We start from the raw sequence: 15,418 nt of genomic DNA on the forward strand, positions 1-15,418 counted from the left end.
ACTTCGACGCTAGAGCTTGAATGGATTCTTACCATCCCTGATTGAAGTAGAAACTCCGCCCACTCAGCACGCCTCTTGCCGCACCGGCTTCCCAATGGTGCGGAGCCAATGTCAGGCTAGACACCTGGTTTATTGATCCCTTCTTACTCCCAATCATTTTATGAATCCGAGTAGGTAGGTCAAATTTCCCGTGGAGTTATAAATCAGAATTTTTATTATTATTAATTTCTTATTTGAGTTGTTTCAATAGCCAACATTATTTCTGCGTGTTAGTGCTGTACCACCAGGTTATGTTTTATGTATTTAAGCTTGGAGGGAAAGCGTTAAAGAGGAACAAGAGGGAGTTTACATTAGGTTTTCTTTAAAATTCAAATGTGGTTGTCTAACTGTCTAACTTTTTTCCCCTCTTTTGGTTTTTCGTTGATTTTTCGTCATAGTAGTCTGGTTGAAATCAACAACAGGTGTTGAGAGATGAATTAGCTATAGCCCTAGACATACGTGGTTAGAAATGTTGCCATTATAGTTTGGACTTTACGTAATTTTAACTGTTTGTTTTTAATACGCCTGGGGAGATTATAAATTAATTTAAGCATTAGAAAGAGGAGAAACGAATTATTGGAATGTGTAACCATTCTTGTGAATTTTGAGGCTAAACCTAGCGAACAAGTTAGGCTACAGCCTTTACATTTTCTGACCACGGGAAGCTCCAGGGTACTTTTTTCGAAATTACAACATTTTGCAGAGACAATGCATTAATTCGCAATTGAGTACATTGTGGAAAAACTCCCATTTAATTTACCGCCACGATGTTGACAGAATATTATTATTGCTAATATGCTAAAGAAAGATGGCGGACGCCTCGTTGGATTGCAGTGATTTTCTTAGCCAAGGCGAGCCGAAAACTCGTCATTTAACAATTTGGCATTGAAACTAAGTGTAGATTTACTTTCTACTTTATTTTTATGTAATATATATATATATGTGTGTGTGTACGTAGGAGATCGTGTGGTCACATCTATTTCATTGAGATTTCTCAATTGAAATACCTGGGAATGTTGCAAGTCACGTTGAACTCGATATATGCCACTGCGTCAAAGTTTTCAAGTACATGCAAAATTAAAGTCATACTTCTGAAATTAAAGTCACGATTTTCATTTTAAATTAAATGCATCATTTCTTTCACAGCCGAATGTTCTGAGGATCAACGATATGTTGAACTGCTATGTAGTCAGGCTACCTTTGGTACGCCATATTGTCTGTTACTACAGGCCTTTTACTATTACTGATATTAAAGTAGAGGCTTTTACAATCAGCAATAGACTGCACAAGTTAATGGGATTTTATTCTCCAACAAAAACGACATGTATTCATTTAGATACCAAAATGGAGGACAAATCCCTACAAACTGTAAAGCTTGGAGGTGGAAGTGTTATTTTATGTTTACTTGAAGCAAAATCGGATAAATAGCAAGAAAAACACAATATGTGAACATATGTTTTCGAATAACTTAATATTTAATGTGGTTTTCACATGAAACTATGTGGACGGTAGCACAAGCTGCATTGTAATTCTCAACTTTTCTTTGGTCTAATCCAGACTCAAAGCAGACAACATGAGCCAAGAGGAAGTTTTAGCAAAACTGAAGAAGGATGTTCGATCCCTTCTCACTTCAACTAAACTGGGTTTGGACCCTGACCAGCTCAGACGAGACTATGTCGCCATGTTGGGACATCCGATGCCCCTGAAAGTCCTGGGTTTCAGGAATGTTATGGATATGGTTCAGGAGATGCCAGAGGTCGTTTCTGTGAACTTCAGGGAAGATGGAAGTTTATATTTAAAGGGTAGGTACTGCTTGATGGTGTTACCACCATCTTTTATTGTGGTGAATGTGCATTTAGGCAGAGGTGAAGTGTTATCTGTATCTTCTCTGATGTACTGTTTGGTTTCCATGACACTTTGTCATTTTAATATTTTTATGTTGTAGTTGTAAAGCTGTTTCATTTTAATTCTTTATTGAAGTTTATGCATTGATTTATCAACTAGGACTTCTTTCATTTTTTTATAAGGTTTTCTAAATGGTTTTGAATTCCTGCGTCTGAATGTAAAGTTTGAGGTTTTTAGTTCTTTCTCACTAACACATTGTTGCATTTGTGTGACTCCAGCTGTGAGTGACGAGAACACCCAAAACATCCAGGAGCTAGTGGCCAAGCAGCGGATATCAAAGTCTGAGAAGATCAAGAAGTTTTCTTCTCCTCGTTACTGTCCTCGGCCTCCATTTTCACCGCTCCCAAGAAGAGGTCGTCCTCCTCCAGCCCTCCCTGCCAACCTTAGGGCACAGCTCCGCATCCTGCTCTCCCAGGTATGACTCTAAGGTAACATAACATTCACATCAATCTTTGACTTTTATTTAGAATAAAAGTGATGGGTCACCATACTAAAATGTTATACTCGATGCTGATACTGAGGAAAAGACTCAATTTAATTCAGTGGCAGGATTTTTGTAGATAATTTTCTTTACTTGTAGGCAAAAAAAAAAGTTGCTTACAACATATTGTCAAAATTAATAAGTAGGAGAGACTTCAGTCCTCATTTATAAGATTATAATTTAAAATGTTACTGTCTGGCCTGAGGAACAATACATTTTGATCTTAACAGTTTTAAACAATTTAACAGAAAATGTAATTTCATAGATTTAATGGTGTTGCTTACTACTGGAATCTTCACATCTTTGCATGATTTTTTTCATTGTGGTGCATGTACATTTAAGGTGTAGTGTCATCTGTTTACATGTCTGTGGCTGTGAACCAAACCACATGAGAGGTATGTGTGTAATTCATCTCTCTCAGGGTCCACTTAGACTGTCCGAGCTAGAGGCCCGCTTTCTGCGCTGCTATGGCTTCCCGCTCCGCATCCATAACTACGGTTTCTACTCCACCAGAGAGATGCTGGAGGCAGCAAGAGACCTGATTGGAATCCAGCAAGGGAGGCTGGGCTCAGTTCTCTGTCTGAAAACGGAGGCCGAGAAATATGAACGGTCTCAAAATGTCATGAGACCGTTGATGATTCCCAGGCAACCCATGAAACCATTCAGCACACCAGTTAGAACCGGACCGATAAAGCCACCATCGGTTTCCTCTCACAGGCCAATTTGCAATAACTCTGACATCAATGTTCCTACGACGACAAACTCTCCAGGTTTGTTTTGGAAAGTTAGGTATTGGTAGCTCCCGGAAACTGTTTGTTGAATTTTTAACTTTTCCGTTCATAAAACACTTTGTCTGGTGAAGTCTTAGTGAATCAGAGTCCTTTGACACCACCTGCAACGACTTTGGAGCCTGACCATGACATGTCGCCTGGAAGTCACTCTCCGGAGCTGCCGGAGAACAACCCTGACTCTGAACAAGCACCCTGTGAAGATGGTGCACTGTTTCATCAAAATGTACTAAAGGTTTGTTCTCAAGAGGTTTTATTGTTGCACCTGACATATAACACCTTACTGATCAATCTCAACGTTCACCTATTACGCAAAATTCATATGTTGCATGTTTTTGTTCTTCCATTTGGGTCTCTACTGCTACTAAAATGTCCCATGCGTTTTAAAAAAAAACAACTTAATAATCCCAACAGAATATATACCATTTGCTACCAGTCATTGCCTAGCAACCCAAATGGAGCTCCAGCACATTTGATCAGCTGGTTTTATAGATATTTGCTGTACAATGGCTGCTGGAAAAGACAAATGTTTTGTTGCTGATTTACCATTCAGGAACCACTTGCTGCCTTCTTGTTTGATGTGCAGGAGGCTCTACTAAGGCTTTTCAAATATCTACAGGTGTTTTTATAGTCATGCACATCTATTTGCAGGCATTTTCACATCAATTCAAGTTTATTTGGACTTAAAGTGACAAGAGGCCCTAAAGTGGCTCATTCTGAATGGAACTCAAAACAGACTAAAATCTGATTATCCAAGAATCTTTTTGTAAAAAAATTTATGAACATGTTTTGTATAGCCCATAAAGCCATCCTAACCTGTTCATCCAGCATAGTAGGTAAACTTTAAGGAAGCTTAATTATTTAAGTCTTGAAATTTTGTGGCTAATGTGAATGTATTCAAAAACAAATTTTGTAAAAAGTGTAAGAACCGCATGTATATTTTAGATGCATGTTAAGCATTGAGGTTGAAATTAGTCAAGTTGTCATTTTTACATATTGTGGCAGAAATGCAAGAATGGTTATGATTAACATATTTGTTTAGGAGCTACACTGCATAAAGGAAAGTTTCAGTGTTCATATCTGAGTTGTTTTGTTTCCTGATGTAATTTTATTTTATTTTTTTCATATCTTTATTAGCTTGAGGACGAGCTCCAACATCAGCTCTTGGAGAACAGTGTTGCTGGCACCGTTAGTCAAGAGCTGAAGGACAAGCTACGAAAGGTCAGACTTCACACCAGTTTATACACACTTTCCTGGAAGCTGACATGCTTTGGCAAAGAGACACTGTGGATGTCTCCCACCTGCCATCATGGTTCGATTGTTTACAGCAGCACAAATAACAGAGCGGGATGACATGGAGCATAAATCAGGAGCTGTAACTTAAAACCGTTTCCCTCAAGCCGTCACATCCGTCTGCCTCACTGACGTTCACAAAGCCAACAAAATAAAAGCACCAACATTTTCCCACAAAGTTAATCACCTTAAATAAATTTGGATTTCAACCAGAAAACTTTTTGAATTTTTGAATAAAAAAAAATTACAATCAATTGAAATGTTTGTGTTTATTTACATAGAGAAATTAAAACAATCTTTATTGATCATATAGAGAAATTACATTACTAATTATTAAGAAGCAAGTATTTAAAAAGATTGTTTATGTCTCATTGAATTCATTATAGCCATTATGGTATAATTTAAAATTAAGAAACAAAGGAACAAGTTATGTTGTGGGATCAAATGTTTGTACTTCAAACTCCTTTTCAAATATGTAAATTATAATTTTTTATTTTCTTTATAGTTTTGTTTTTGTGTTACAGTGTTTTGTTGATATCTAGTGGGGAATTAATTCCTAATGCTCTTCATATTTGAAATAAAATACTATTTTATGGTGACAAGACTAACAAATTCATAACAATCTACAGGTTGTTGGTGAGTCGAGTGCCGGAATATCAGTTCATGATCTTCCTGCAGAGTACAAGGTAAATTAAATGGAATATTATTTTTTCTAATATTATTAGAAATTTGTATGCATTGTATAAAATACACACTCATATTGAATTAGGCTAAAGTTCTCATGTTCTATGCCTGCTAAGATTATAAGAAACATGTAAATTTGACGTTCTCTTGTTCATGTTATGTTTATATTTATGAATATAAACGCATATTTTGAGACATTTTTTCCTCCATCAGAGGCTTTTTGGAGAAGAATTGCCATATTTACAGTGGGGCTTCCTCAGTGTAACTGAACTTGTTGGTGCCCTGAGTGACATTTTTCACCTGAGATCAGCAGAGGACAACAATGGAAACAGCTGGATTGTGGTGGATTTAAGGGATCGTGACAACATGGAACCAGGTGCGTATGTTCACTTTTGACTCCTGAATTATTTAACAAACAAATCACATAGTAAACGTGGAGATTTCAGGTTTTTTTTTAATTTTAGGTCTGCCCTGCTTTTTTTATGCGACTATATAAACAGTTCAATGTGCTTACATTGTACTAGACTTTAACAATTAAATAAGAAATGTGATGCAGAAAATCCAACATTAATTCAAGAGATTATCAGATTATCTACCTAAATACTAGAGATGTGCCCATCAGGTTTTTTCCTGCTGATTCCAATCACATAATTATTCTTTTTTTAATAATAAGCACTACCGGTTATATTATATTATGTGGAAAAAAAACCATGAATTCACCTTAATTTAGACAAAGACTGTTTTTTAATAACTTTTCCCAAGAAAAAAGCAAAACAGGCATTGTGATTGTACTGCTATCGGTAATACTATCTTTAACAGACTAAAAACATATGAAGGCTCTTAAGAGGCTAAATAATGCAAAAAGTTAAAATAAAACTTCTCAACATTGCCAAAGAAATTCAAGTACGAAACTTAGCATTCAAAGGCAAATACAGGATCCATTACAATAAACAATCCAGAGTTACTGAATGAAAACTTCCTGATAGCATGGCGGCTAGCTGGTTACTGCTAGTTCTGATTGGCTGTTTCTGACTGAGTGGAGTAATTATGCAGAGCAGGGAGGAGATCGATTATTTTTTCAGAGATTATCTCTCATGTTAGGACAGCGAAAGTTTTAATACGTATGTAAAATGTATTTTTTTAGGTTAGACGCTGCAGCTTTAAGCAGAGGTTTGGTGTGAGAGTCACTACCAGGTGGAGCAGAAGCGGCGCTCCGTCTGTCAAATATTACTACCTGTAGAGCGTAGCAGCGGTTCAACAGCGAGAACAGAACCAGCGTCTTACACCGCAGCTCGAAGACTTAAATAATTTTGCGGGTTATTTGTTTAGCTTTCTGACCGTCATGCTAATCCGGGTGAGTGTTTGTAGCTGTGCGCTGCTTTACCTGCTATCTGATCCTCCATATGTCTTTTTTTTTAGTGCAGTGAGCCTCGATGTAGCCAAACTCCGTCAAGTATGGCATTGTTTTTATGCCATATTAGATTCGTCGTGTTGATGCATTTTGACCTGCTTCACCCCACGTGCTTCTATTTTCCACTGCAACACGCAAACTTCCTCAGTCATTCAGTGCGTTATAGTTCCACATTGCTTAGGATTAGAAATAACCATAATATTGAACAGTGTCTTTGATTCAAGAGAAAATGGGAGTTGTCTTTATTTTTCCAGGTTCAGAGGAAATTGATGGAAGTATTGATGTCAACATACCAGGGAAGAGCTACTACTTCACCTTAGAAGAATCTCTGTGGGAAAACAGAAGCGAGAACGTCGCATCTGATGACGAGAATAACGAGTTGGAGTTTTGTAGTCAATCCAACATTCAAGAAATGGTAAGACGACAAGAAGAAAAACAATAAGGAGCAGCTATATGGAGTGCTGCACCACTGTATCACTTGTTACACGTTGTCAGTAAAAGTGACAGTAAACCTACGTTTCCTCATGCATTGCATTGGTTTCTTATAACCAATGCAACTATTTGCAATACAGATCCAACACTTTTCTTCTAAGGTAAATGACTTAAGTATAAGCAATTTACACTTGCATGTAAATCGTTTAATATTTAGAGCTCCACTGCTACATTCTTCTGATTCTGCTCACCTAAGTCTGTCATCATGCAGACGCCTGAGATATACCCGGCCATGCAGTTGCACAGCAGGTCGCCCCTGCCGCTGGACGCCATGCAGAATGAGCGTCTCAACCCGCCGACCCGCCACCGGGCTCGAGAGTTGGTGGAAGTTCTGGTGGAGCAGGTGGAGTCGCCAGGATCTTTCTACATCCGGTTCAGTGAGACGGAGGAGGCGCGCGCTTTGGAGAGTTTAATGTTTGACATGAGGTGGTGGCAACTTAAACTCTGGTGAAGAAGATTCACAGAGAGTTATTTCGGCTATTCTGTTTTTTCCCTCCCCCATTAGTGGTGTGTAAGGTTATAAAGTTTAATACATGACATCGTTCTCCCGTCTCTTAGACGTTGTTACACCTGTCCTGAAGTGTCGGAGCGATACCAGCTTCTGGAGCCATTTGTTAGGCAGGGTCAGGTCTGCTGTGTGTCGCCCAATGCAATATGGTTCTACCGAGTCGTGATCCACAAAGTTCTAAACTCCACTCATGTTGAGGTGTTTTACGTCGACTTCGGTGATGTAACGTTGGTCCCGATCGCCAGCCTAAAGTTCCTCAAGTACGTAAACCATCAGGCTCTGCTGCACAAATGTTGTTTGTTATTTATTGTGTTTTCAGTTTTCTTTTGCTCTCTGTCGTTTCTCTCTTTTGCAGGTCCAGTTTTTCTGTTCTTCCAGCACAAGCAGTTCCTTCAATACTCGCTGGAATCCAGCCAGCTTCAGTAAGTTTAAGTGAAACGGGATGGTATGTTTTGTTTTACAAAAACAAGATGCAAAAGTGGCAAAGACTTTTCCTGTGTTTACATGTTTTCTCTATTTCAATGATAAAATACATAAAAAAGGTGGATTATAGCAAAGATGGATGGAAAAATAAATGTTTTCTAACCTGTGGGATAAATTTATTTTCAGCTTCCTTCACTCAGATACTGCTAAACAAAATCCAGTGCAGCCACTTGCTTAGTAAATAAAGGTCACATGTAGGTTATTGGACCTCGGTTTAAATGCAACTTTGTCCTTTACAGACAAACATGATGCTGTTTGTAGAGAACAAACAACATCATGACGGCAGACAGGTCACAGATAAGTTTGACTGTGACTGTAAAGAAGTATTCACCCCCTTAGTCGCTTCTCACCCTGAATGAACACTTTTCAGGTTCCACAAAAAAGGGAAAAGTTACATTAAAATGTATATTTACTGACAGCATAAAAGGATGTTTAAATTTAAGACTTTTTTAGGAAGAAACTTTGATGTTTTCTGACCTCCCTTGGCTGTTTCTGGTTCACTGCAGGATACCTGGACTGCAGAAGCCACAGCTTCCTTTCGGAGGCTGTGCTCTGATCAGACCCTCGTGGGGGCGTTGGACTGCTACACTGGAGCAGTGCTGCAGTTATTCCTGTGTGATACACACACCGATCAGGACATCTACATACACACAGCCCTCATTAACCAAGGCCATGGCATCACCTGCGATCCTGCAACTGCTGCAGCTGTAAGTCTCACTGAATAATCCTTCCTTTCTCGTATCATTTGTTCCTCCCTTGTGCTCTTCTTTCCTTCCCTCCATTTTAATTAAATTTTTTACCCCCTTCATTTCCTTTTTTCCTTCAAATTATACAATACTAATTTGCAAGTAACTTTTTAATAAGATTTAACAACATCTTGTAAGAAGTAAATTGGGAATATTTACAATCAACATTAACCAAATGTCTTATTTCACTTATGACAAGAAATGTTCCCCATGTTATAAGAGAATCAATGTGTCAGTGGAATTGGTACTTTTTCATAAATATTAAGGAATTATTGACTTAAAACAACCTCCTATATCTTGATGAAGTGTTACTTGTAAATTAGTTTTTGTATTTCAACTAGATTGAAAATACTTGCATAGATTGTGTTATTTTACAGCGTTGTTGCTCGTGTCTTGTTGGCTTCTTTTTGTTTTTTGTCTTTTGTTGCTCATCTCCTTCCTTCCATCCTGTCCTTTATTCCTGCTTCTTGGTGCTTTTTGCAGGTGGCGTATTTAAAGCCTGACCTCTACAGAAAGATCTCCCATAATGTTGCTGTGAACTTCTGTGCTTAAACTTTGAAATGGTTAAAAGACAGAATTCTGGAGTTTAGAGTTTGGAAAAATATGGTAAAATAACTCTGGAATAGACAGGAAAATGTATTATTTGAGATTAAATGGAAAACGGTAAACATTTTAAATCAACTTGTTGAAGCATATCTAGGTTTGTCCAGTACTCTGGAACATCTCACACTGCAGTATGATGTGTCGCTATGAGTCAATATAAATTATATGCGGTGTTTGAGTCCACGTTGTGAGTTTTTGCCATGTTTTCTCTCCTCAGCTGTGTCCCAAAGTCACACCAGTGAGTCTATACATGGGAGAAGGAATGGTTGAGCTGTCAGAGATTGGCGAGGAGCTGATTTTGTCTCTTAAATCAGGAGACAGTTCTGGACAGTCCAAGGAGTCCAAGGTAGTCCAAACACATTAATATATTATTCAAAACCCCATCAATTGGAGCTGGGCAAAGTCTTGATCCTAACCTTAAGGATAGTCTTAATTTTAAATACAAATTGTACTGTCATTGCCTTTTGAGAAGATAAATATGAGTTCATGTTTTTATCTTCTCCAAAAACACATTTTTTAGTTTTGTGAAAGAACAACAAATTGTAAGTAATTAAGAGAAAATGTTGCATTCCTCCATGACCAGATGGACCAGACCATTGTTTTAAACATGCCAAACCCAGAAGCCATCTGATTGGTTTTGAAGCCAATCAGATTGCTTCAAAACAACCACTACTTCCTGTTTAAACATGGTGCAGAAAGCTCTCTTATGTGGCCTGATGTATAAGTCGAGCCACTTTTAAGTAGTGTATTAATTTATGAATTAAAACACAAGACGATGTTGATTGGGAACCATGTCAAAGCAAGTATGGGGATAGATTAGTGCATTATTTGTTGCAGACTTCTTGATTTGAGTTTTTATTAATAATTTTTAGTGATATTATTCAATTTTTGTGTGGCTGAAAGGCTAAAATACAAGAAGTATTCTTTTTCCCAGATATCCTGTTATGTTCGGAATAGGCCAGCATGTGTTCAGTTCCTGGGAGAAATAAATATCTGAAATGCAGCTCATAACTATTGTTGCGTATTGATTGCTTTGAGATAGAGGGGTTTTTATTTTAATGAAGAAGAATATAATTTAGCTTTCCACATGTGTAGCTGTGATTGTCTCTCAAAGAAATGGGAGTAATGTTTCTGCACAATCAGAAAACACTCAATAATCCTTCTTTTTGGCTGACATGTCCTCGACTCTTTTCTCATTTCTCCTTTTACTTGGGTTTTCACACAGTCTCTGAGTGTGGCTGTGCAGCTTTTGTTCCCCGCTGTCCGTCGCTCTTATCTTGCCAGCCATACAGTCAGGGCTGCTGGCCCAGAGCACCACAAGTGCACACAGCCAGTGTGTGCTGTTGGACGAAACACACACATCATCTGACTGAAGGAGGAGCTGCTGCCCAATACTGCTTAATGTACAGTCACACTGTCGGAAGGTCACAGCTGGGTGCTGGACTGTAAATAAGATGGCAGCCAATCAGTGAGCTGTTTAATGGATATTGGATTGTAAGACCGTTTCCCCATCTGTTAATGTGGGTGTGTTGTTAAACTAAACATGCAAGGAAGGACTCTTTACATTGTTACTCTGACATTAAGCCATATTTCTTCTTATTGTTTGATTTGTTATAGTTGATTAAATGTTGGCAATAAAACTATGCTATAATAAACTTAGGCGCGACTACACAATGAAACGGTTTAACAAAAGATGGTTACAAGCAAAAATCATTGAAGTTTCCTTATGTTTGCTTGTTTTCATGTGAAATGTTTTAGCTTAGATTTATGTAAAGACTTTTAGACAACTAGTTTCAGAAAATCTGAGACGATAAGGAGAAAAATAAAAGCCATCTTTTTCTTTTTAGAGTTGATCACTATAATGATGCTTCTAATCTTCACATGCAAACTCCATGCAGAAAGTCTCCAGGCTGGAAGTTAAACACAAAATCTTCTTGTTGCAAAGCAACAGATTTAAATGCATCAATTCTGCATAAGTTGTTCATGTAGATAATAAAAATAGATACATATTCTTCTCAAATAACCCACATACATCCTTACATTGGCTGCCTCTCAGAATGTATTTTTGTGAAAACTATTTTTCTGCAGAACTAATATTAGAGCCTGAGCTTTAGACGCATCATCTGACTAAATGTCCTGGTGGACATTTAGTCTTGAAGCACTTACTGATTGTCTAAATGCAAATAAACAAAGGTGTTTTTTTTTTACTAAAATATTCTCAACCAAATGGTTAATTGGCTGTAATCCCACTGGTTCACAGTGATGACGTTTCACAAGCAACAAAAGTCAGTTGAACTAAAATCCTGATCCTAGTTCTGTGTATTAAGAATTATAATTTAAACTAATTTAAATGTGATTAATTTTTGCTGCTTAGGTTGATGATATTGTTGATGATGATGATGATGAGATGCCGCCTCTGGAGCTGATTGAGGAGAGTGAATTCATCCCTCATATTCAGGTATGATAACCACTAATTTAATTGTAAAGTGTGTTTGGTTTGATTTAACTGTTTGTTTCTGCACTAATAAAAGTCAGAAAATGAGAAACCTTAAATAATTTAAAATCTGTAGCTTGGGAGTTTCATGGTAAGACAATAGAGGAGAGTATAATTTCTTCTCCAGTGTTTGTTTATGGGTAAAGAAAATTCAGCTGCATATTTCTTATGTTTTTTATGCTGATGGATGAGCAGAAAAAATGATGTCTGTGTCTGAACTGAGAGCGCAGGAGTTCAGGCCATGTAGAGTGAAAGAAAAGCAGCTGTGCTGCATGTTGAGAATGACGTGTGTCATTGTAAAACTAATGATCTGAACGGACGGCTGTAGTTTCTGCCTTGCCCCATGGAATGTGACTTTATGTTGTACTTCTAGTTATTGTCAGAATATTCTGTAAATAAGTACTTTGTTGAAAATATCACCTTTAGCTGGATTTAACCACAGGATAGAAACTGAACTCTTTTCTGTTTTTCTCTAAGTTTCAGTGTGAAATGGGTTTATTTCATATTATTATAAATTAAAACACCTTTAATTAGATTTTTATTTATGTATTTTGCCCTTTAGGGAAGTTATATCAATTACTGAGATGAATTAATCTGTTATAGCCGACTGCTTGTTGTGTATTTTGAAAGGTTACAGAGCTGAACCCATGCAGCGGCCTCCTAATGGACCAAACGCCGCCCAGCAGTGATCAAGGCGCGGCCTTTACTGATGAATCGACGTTACAGACGTCTGCTCCTCTGGCGCCTCCAGACCTGATCCAGACCAGGAATACCACCGCCGTCGCTCTCTGCCAAACTGAAACTAATGTGACAAAAACATGATTTTTATTCACTTTACCAAAAAGGAACAGCTTAAATTCAAGAAATACAAATACCTTCGGGTTATATTTATTGTTTTTTTCTTGGCTCTTTAGGAAGTGGCCATCACTTCTCCACCCACTACGCCCAGCTCTGACTCCAGCTCCTCCTCTGCTCAAGAGGAGCTGAATCAACCAGCGAAGGTCTTGACCAGCTCGTTTACTGAACCGTCTTCGATTTTGAAGAGACTGAACCAGGGCTGCACTATAGGTACAACACACACTTTGGTGATTTTTGATAATCACCATAAAATAACGCTAGGAAGCCTACTTAGAGCTAAAAGCCTTTCTGACAGCAGAGGTTTTGCTTTAATAAACGTGAAGCCTCTAATGATGACTCATATACACATCTCGGTGTTTTTGCTGTCCTTTTTCTTCGCCAAACTAATTTTCCAACATCAGTGCAGTGACCTTCATTAACCTGCCCATGCATATTCATTCACTTCTCCTCTTTTACTCTAGAGAAAGGCCTTTAATGAAATTAGAGCGTGTCCATGGATGCAGAAAGGGCGTATTGATTTCTGTCCTGCTGCTCCCAGTGGTGGATGTACCTGCAGTGAGAACCTGACACAGATCCAATTAGACCTGTTACCAGAGCTATTTGACCCAACAAGCTGCTTTCATTGCTTTTGCTGTGATATTGATACAGTGCTGCTCCCAACGCCTTCTACTTGCATCATTTTAATGGGAGGATAAGTGGGGGAGACAAACTGTAGCAATGCAGTTTGTCTATCAAATAAAGATAGAAACATTTGATAGTGACGTGAGGGAGTACATGAAAGATTACTGGATTCTGCATGGTTTATGTTTCCCAGGATACCAGAGACTTACAGCTGAAAGACCTGATATTGTAGGAATTCAACTCTGAAAAGGTAGATCTATGGGCAAAAATGTCATTCAGGCGTTTGTGCTTTAGAAGACAAGAGGAAAAATGCCCATGGAGGAGAAAATATCTGCCATAAAAACTCAGAAATCTTCAGATTAACACTCATGTACCAGAATAAAGCTGAATATTCTAAAAGTCGTGCATCTGCAAGAAAAAAAATTACAATAATCTACAATTGTAATTGTGGATTATTAATTGTACAAGAAATCAACATGCTTTTGAAAATATCCAGTTTTATCTCCTGTATTTATCACTACTTGTCAGTCGTCACAAACGTCTGACTATATTTTCAGTAAATATTTTTGTTTTTATATCATTAATTTATGTCCTTAAGCACTGAAATTTTTTATTTCTTGCAAATTTACGACTTTTAGGCTTCAGAAATCTGTCTTTCTGTGAAATTTATTTTAACATATCTGAGTTTTTGTGGTGGAAATGTTCTTCTCTGTAGTGATTTTTAATTTTTTTATTTTATCTACAACAGACCTAACATTTTTATTTTGACATGAGTATCAATGATTATTGTTTGTGTTGAGTTTGACAGCTTTACATACTTTGTCCAGACTTATGGCTCCGGCTCACATTTTGTCAACACACAAAAAATTTTCAAGTTCTGGTCCAAGTCTGGCACTGAAGGCATAAAAAATCTTCACATATGGATGTAAATTTCAAAGATTAAGTTTAGCACAAGTTTTCCAAATGGGTTGTAATTTGCACACCAAGAAGGATCCTATGGTTTTTAATTTGTTTTTGTTCTTTCTGCTTCAACATGTGACCTTTCAAAGTTGGTATGCCGTTCGAAAACATGCTGCCCAACGCTAGTGTCGGGCAAAACCTGCAGGACACTTTGATCTTTGAAAATGTATTAAATCAAATGCACAAATTACAAAATTGAAATTGTGAGATTTGGCCCACATTTTCAACATTATGTTCCCGGGTCTTTGTTGATACCGAATGCTATTCGATCCAGATCTTGAGAAAGGTGAAGCTATACTTCATATACAACAACACACCACCTCAATATATGAAGACATAAGTACTTTCTGAGAGTCTGGTTATAATTTACAGTGGGGTATTTATGTTATTTTGCAGGCATTTATAGCTGATGTAAAAAATTAAATGTATAAAACTGCAGATCTCAACTGGTCACTAATTGTTTTTCTAGGCTCACAAATGTCTCCGCTCCTTGTGCGAAACTCTGGCATCCCGTTTCCTGTCTTCGGGGCCAGGTAGGCTCCAACTCCGACATCTGAACAACTTTCAGACCAGATGAATAAAAATCACGACCGAGATGATGGTTAGCTAATTATTGCGTCACAGAAGTCTTGAGTTGTCAAATAGATTTGAACATTTTTACTTGTGGATTTTTGTTTAAATGTAGATTAGTGAAACTGTTAAATTATGTTTGATTGTCGTATTTGCTGCTGTTTTCTAACAGTTGAGCTGAACAGTACGTCATATTTGTTTATCTTTTTATGAGTGCAGATAACTTTACAAAGGCTTCTTGTTTTACATAAGATGATACTTTAATTTTCTAGAGTAATACTGCTGTTTAGGGTAAAGTTATAACAGTTCAAAGTTCTATTGAAAATGAAAGTCATGTAATATGGAATTTGTTTTGGAAAATAAATGTTATTGATAGAACATCTTATTTTATTTGATGTTTAAATCAGATATGTTTCTAATGTTTTACCTCATGTTGATATAAATGTGATGTTTTCCATTAAAACAAAACTTTTTACAACATA

General features: G+C 37.4%; 1 protein-coding gene across 3 annotated transcripts; it reads left to right on the plus strand.

Moving 5' to 3' along the window:
• On the plus strand, nucleotides 1-15,418 carry tdrd5 (tudor domain containing 5). 3 transcript variants are annotated; one of them, XM_008406570.3, is made up of 19 exons: nucleotides 1-174; nucleotides 1,597-1,841; nucleotides 2,163-2,359; nucleotides 2,847-3,195; nucleotides 3,288-3,448; nucleotides 4,351-4,434; nucleotides 5,136-5,192; nucleotides 5,404-5,566; nucleotides 6,856-7,016; nucleotides 7,174-7,194; nucleotides 7,305-7,519; nucleotides 7,652-7,861; nucleotides 7,957-8,023; nucleotides 8,591-8,791; nucleotides 9,651-9,779; nucleotides 11,808-11,891; nucleotides 12,558-12,734; nucleotides 12,842-12,995; nucleotides 14,836-15,418. In XM_008406570.3, the coding sequence occupies exons 1-19, from the start codon at nucleotides 161-163 to the stop codon at nucleotides 14,901-14,903; spliced, it is 2,757 nt and encodes a 918-aa protein (XP_008404792.1). In that variant the 5' UTR covers nucleotides 1-160; the 3' UTR covers nucleotides 14,904-15,418. The 3 variants fall into 3 exon arrangements, with proteins under 3 accessions (XP_008404792.1, XP_008404795.1, XP_008404794.1); XM_008406573.3 differs by lacking the exon at nucleotides 7,174-7,194 and having other exon boundaries at nucleotides 7,332-7,519; XM_008406572.3 differs by lacking the exon at nucleotides 7,174-7,194 and having other exon boundaries at nucleotides 3-174.

This window comes from Poecilia reticulata, chromosome 4 (assembly GCF_904066995.2).
Source record: "Poecilia reticulata chromosome 4, P_reticulata-male-v2, whole genome shotgun sequence".
In the NCBI taxonomy this organism is placed as follows: domain Eukaryota; kingdom Metazoa; phylum Chordata; class Actinopteri; order Cyprinodontiformes; family Poeciliidae; genus Poecilia; species Poecilia reticulata.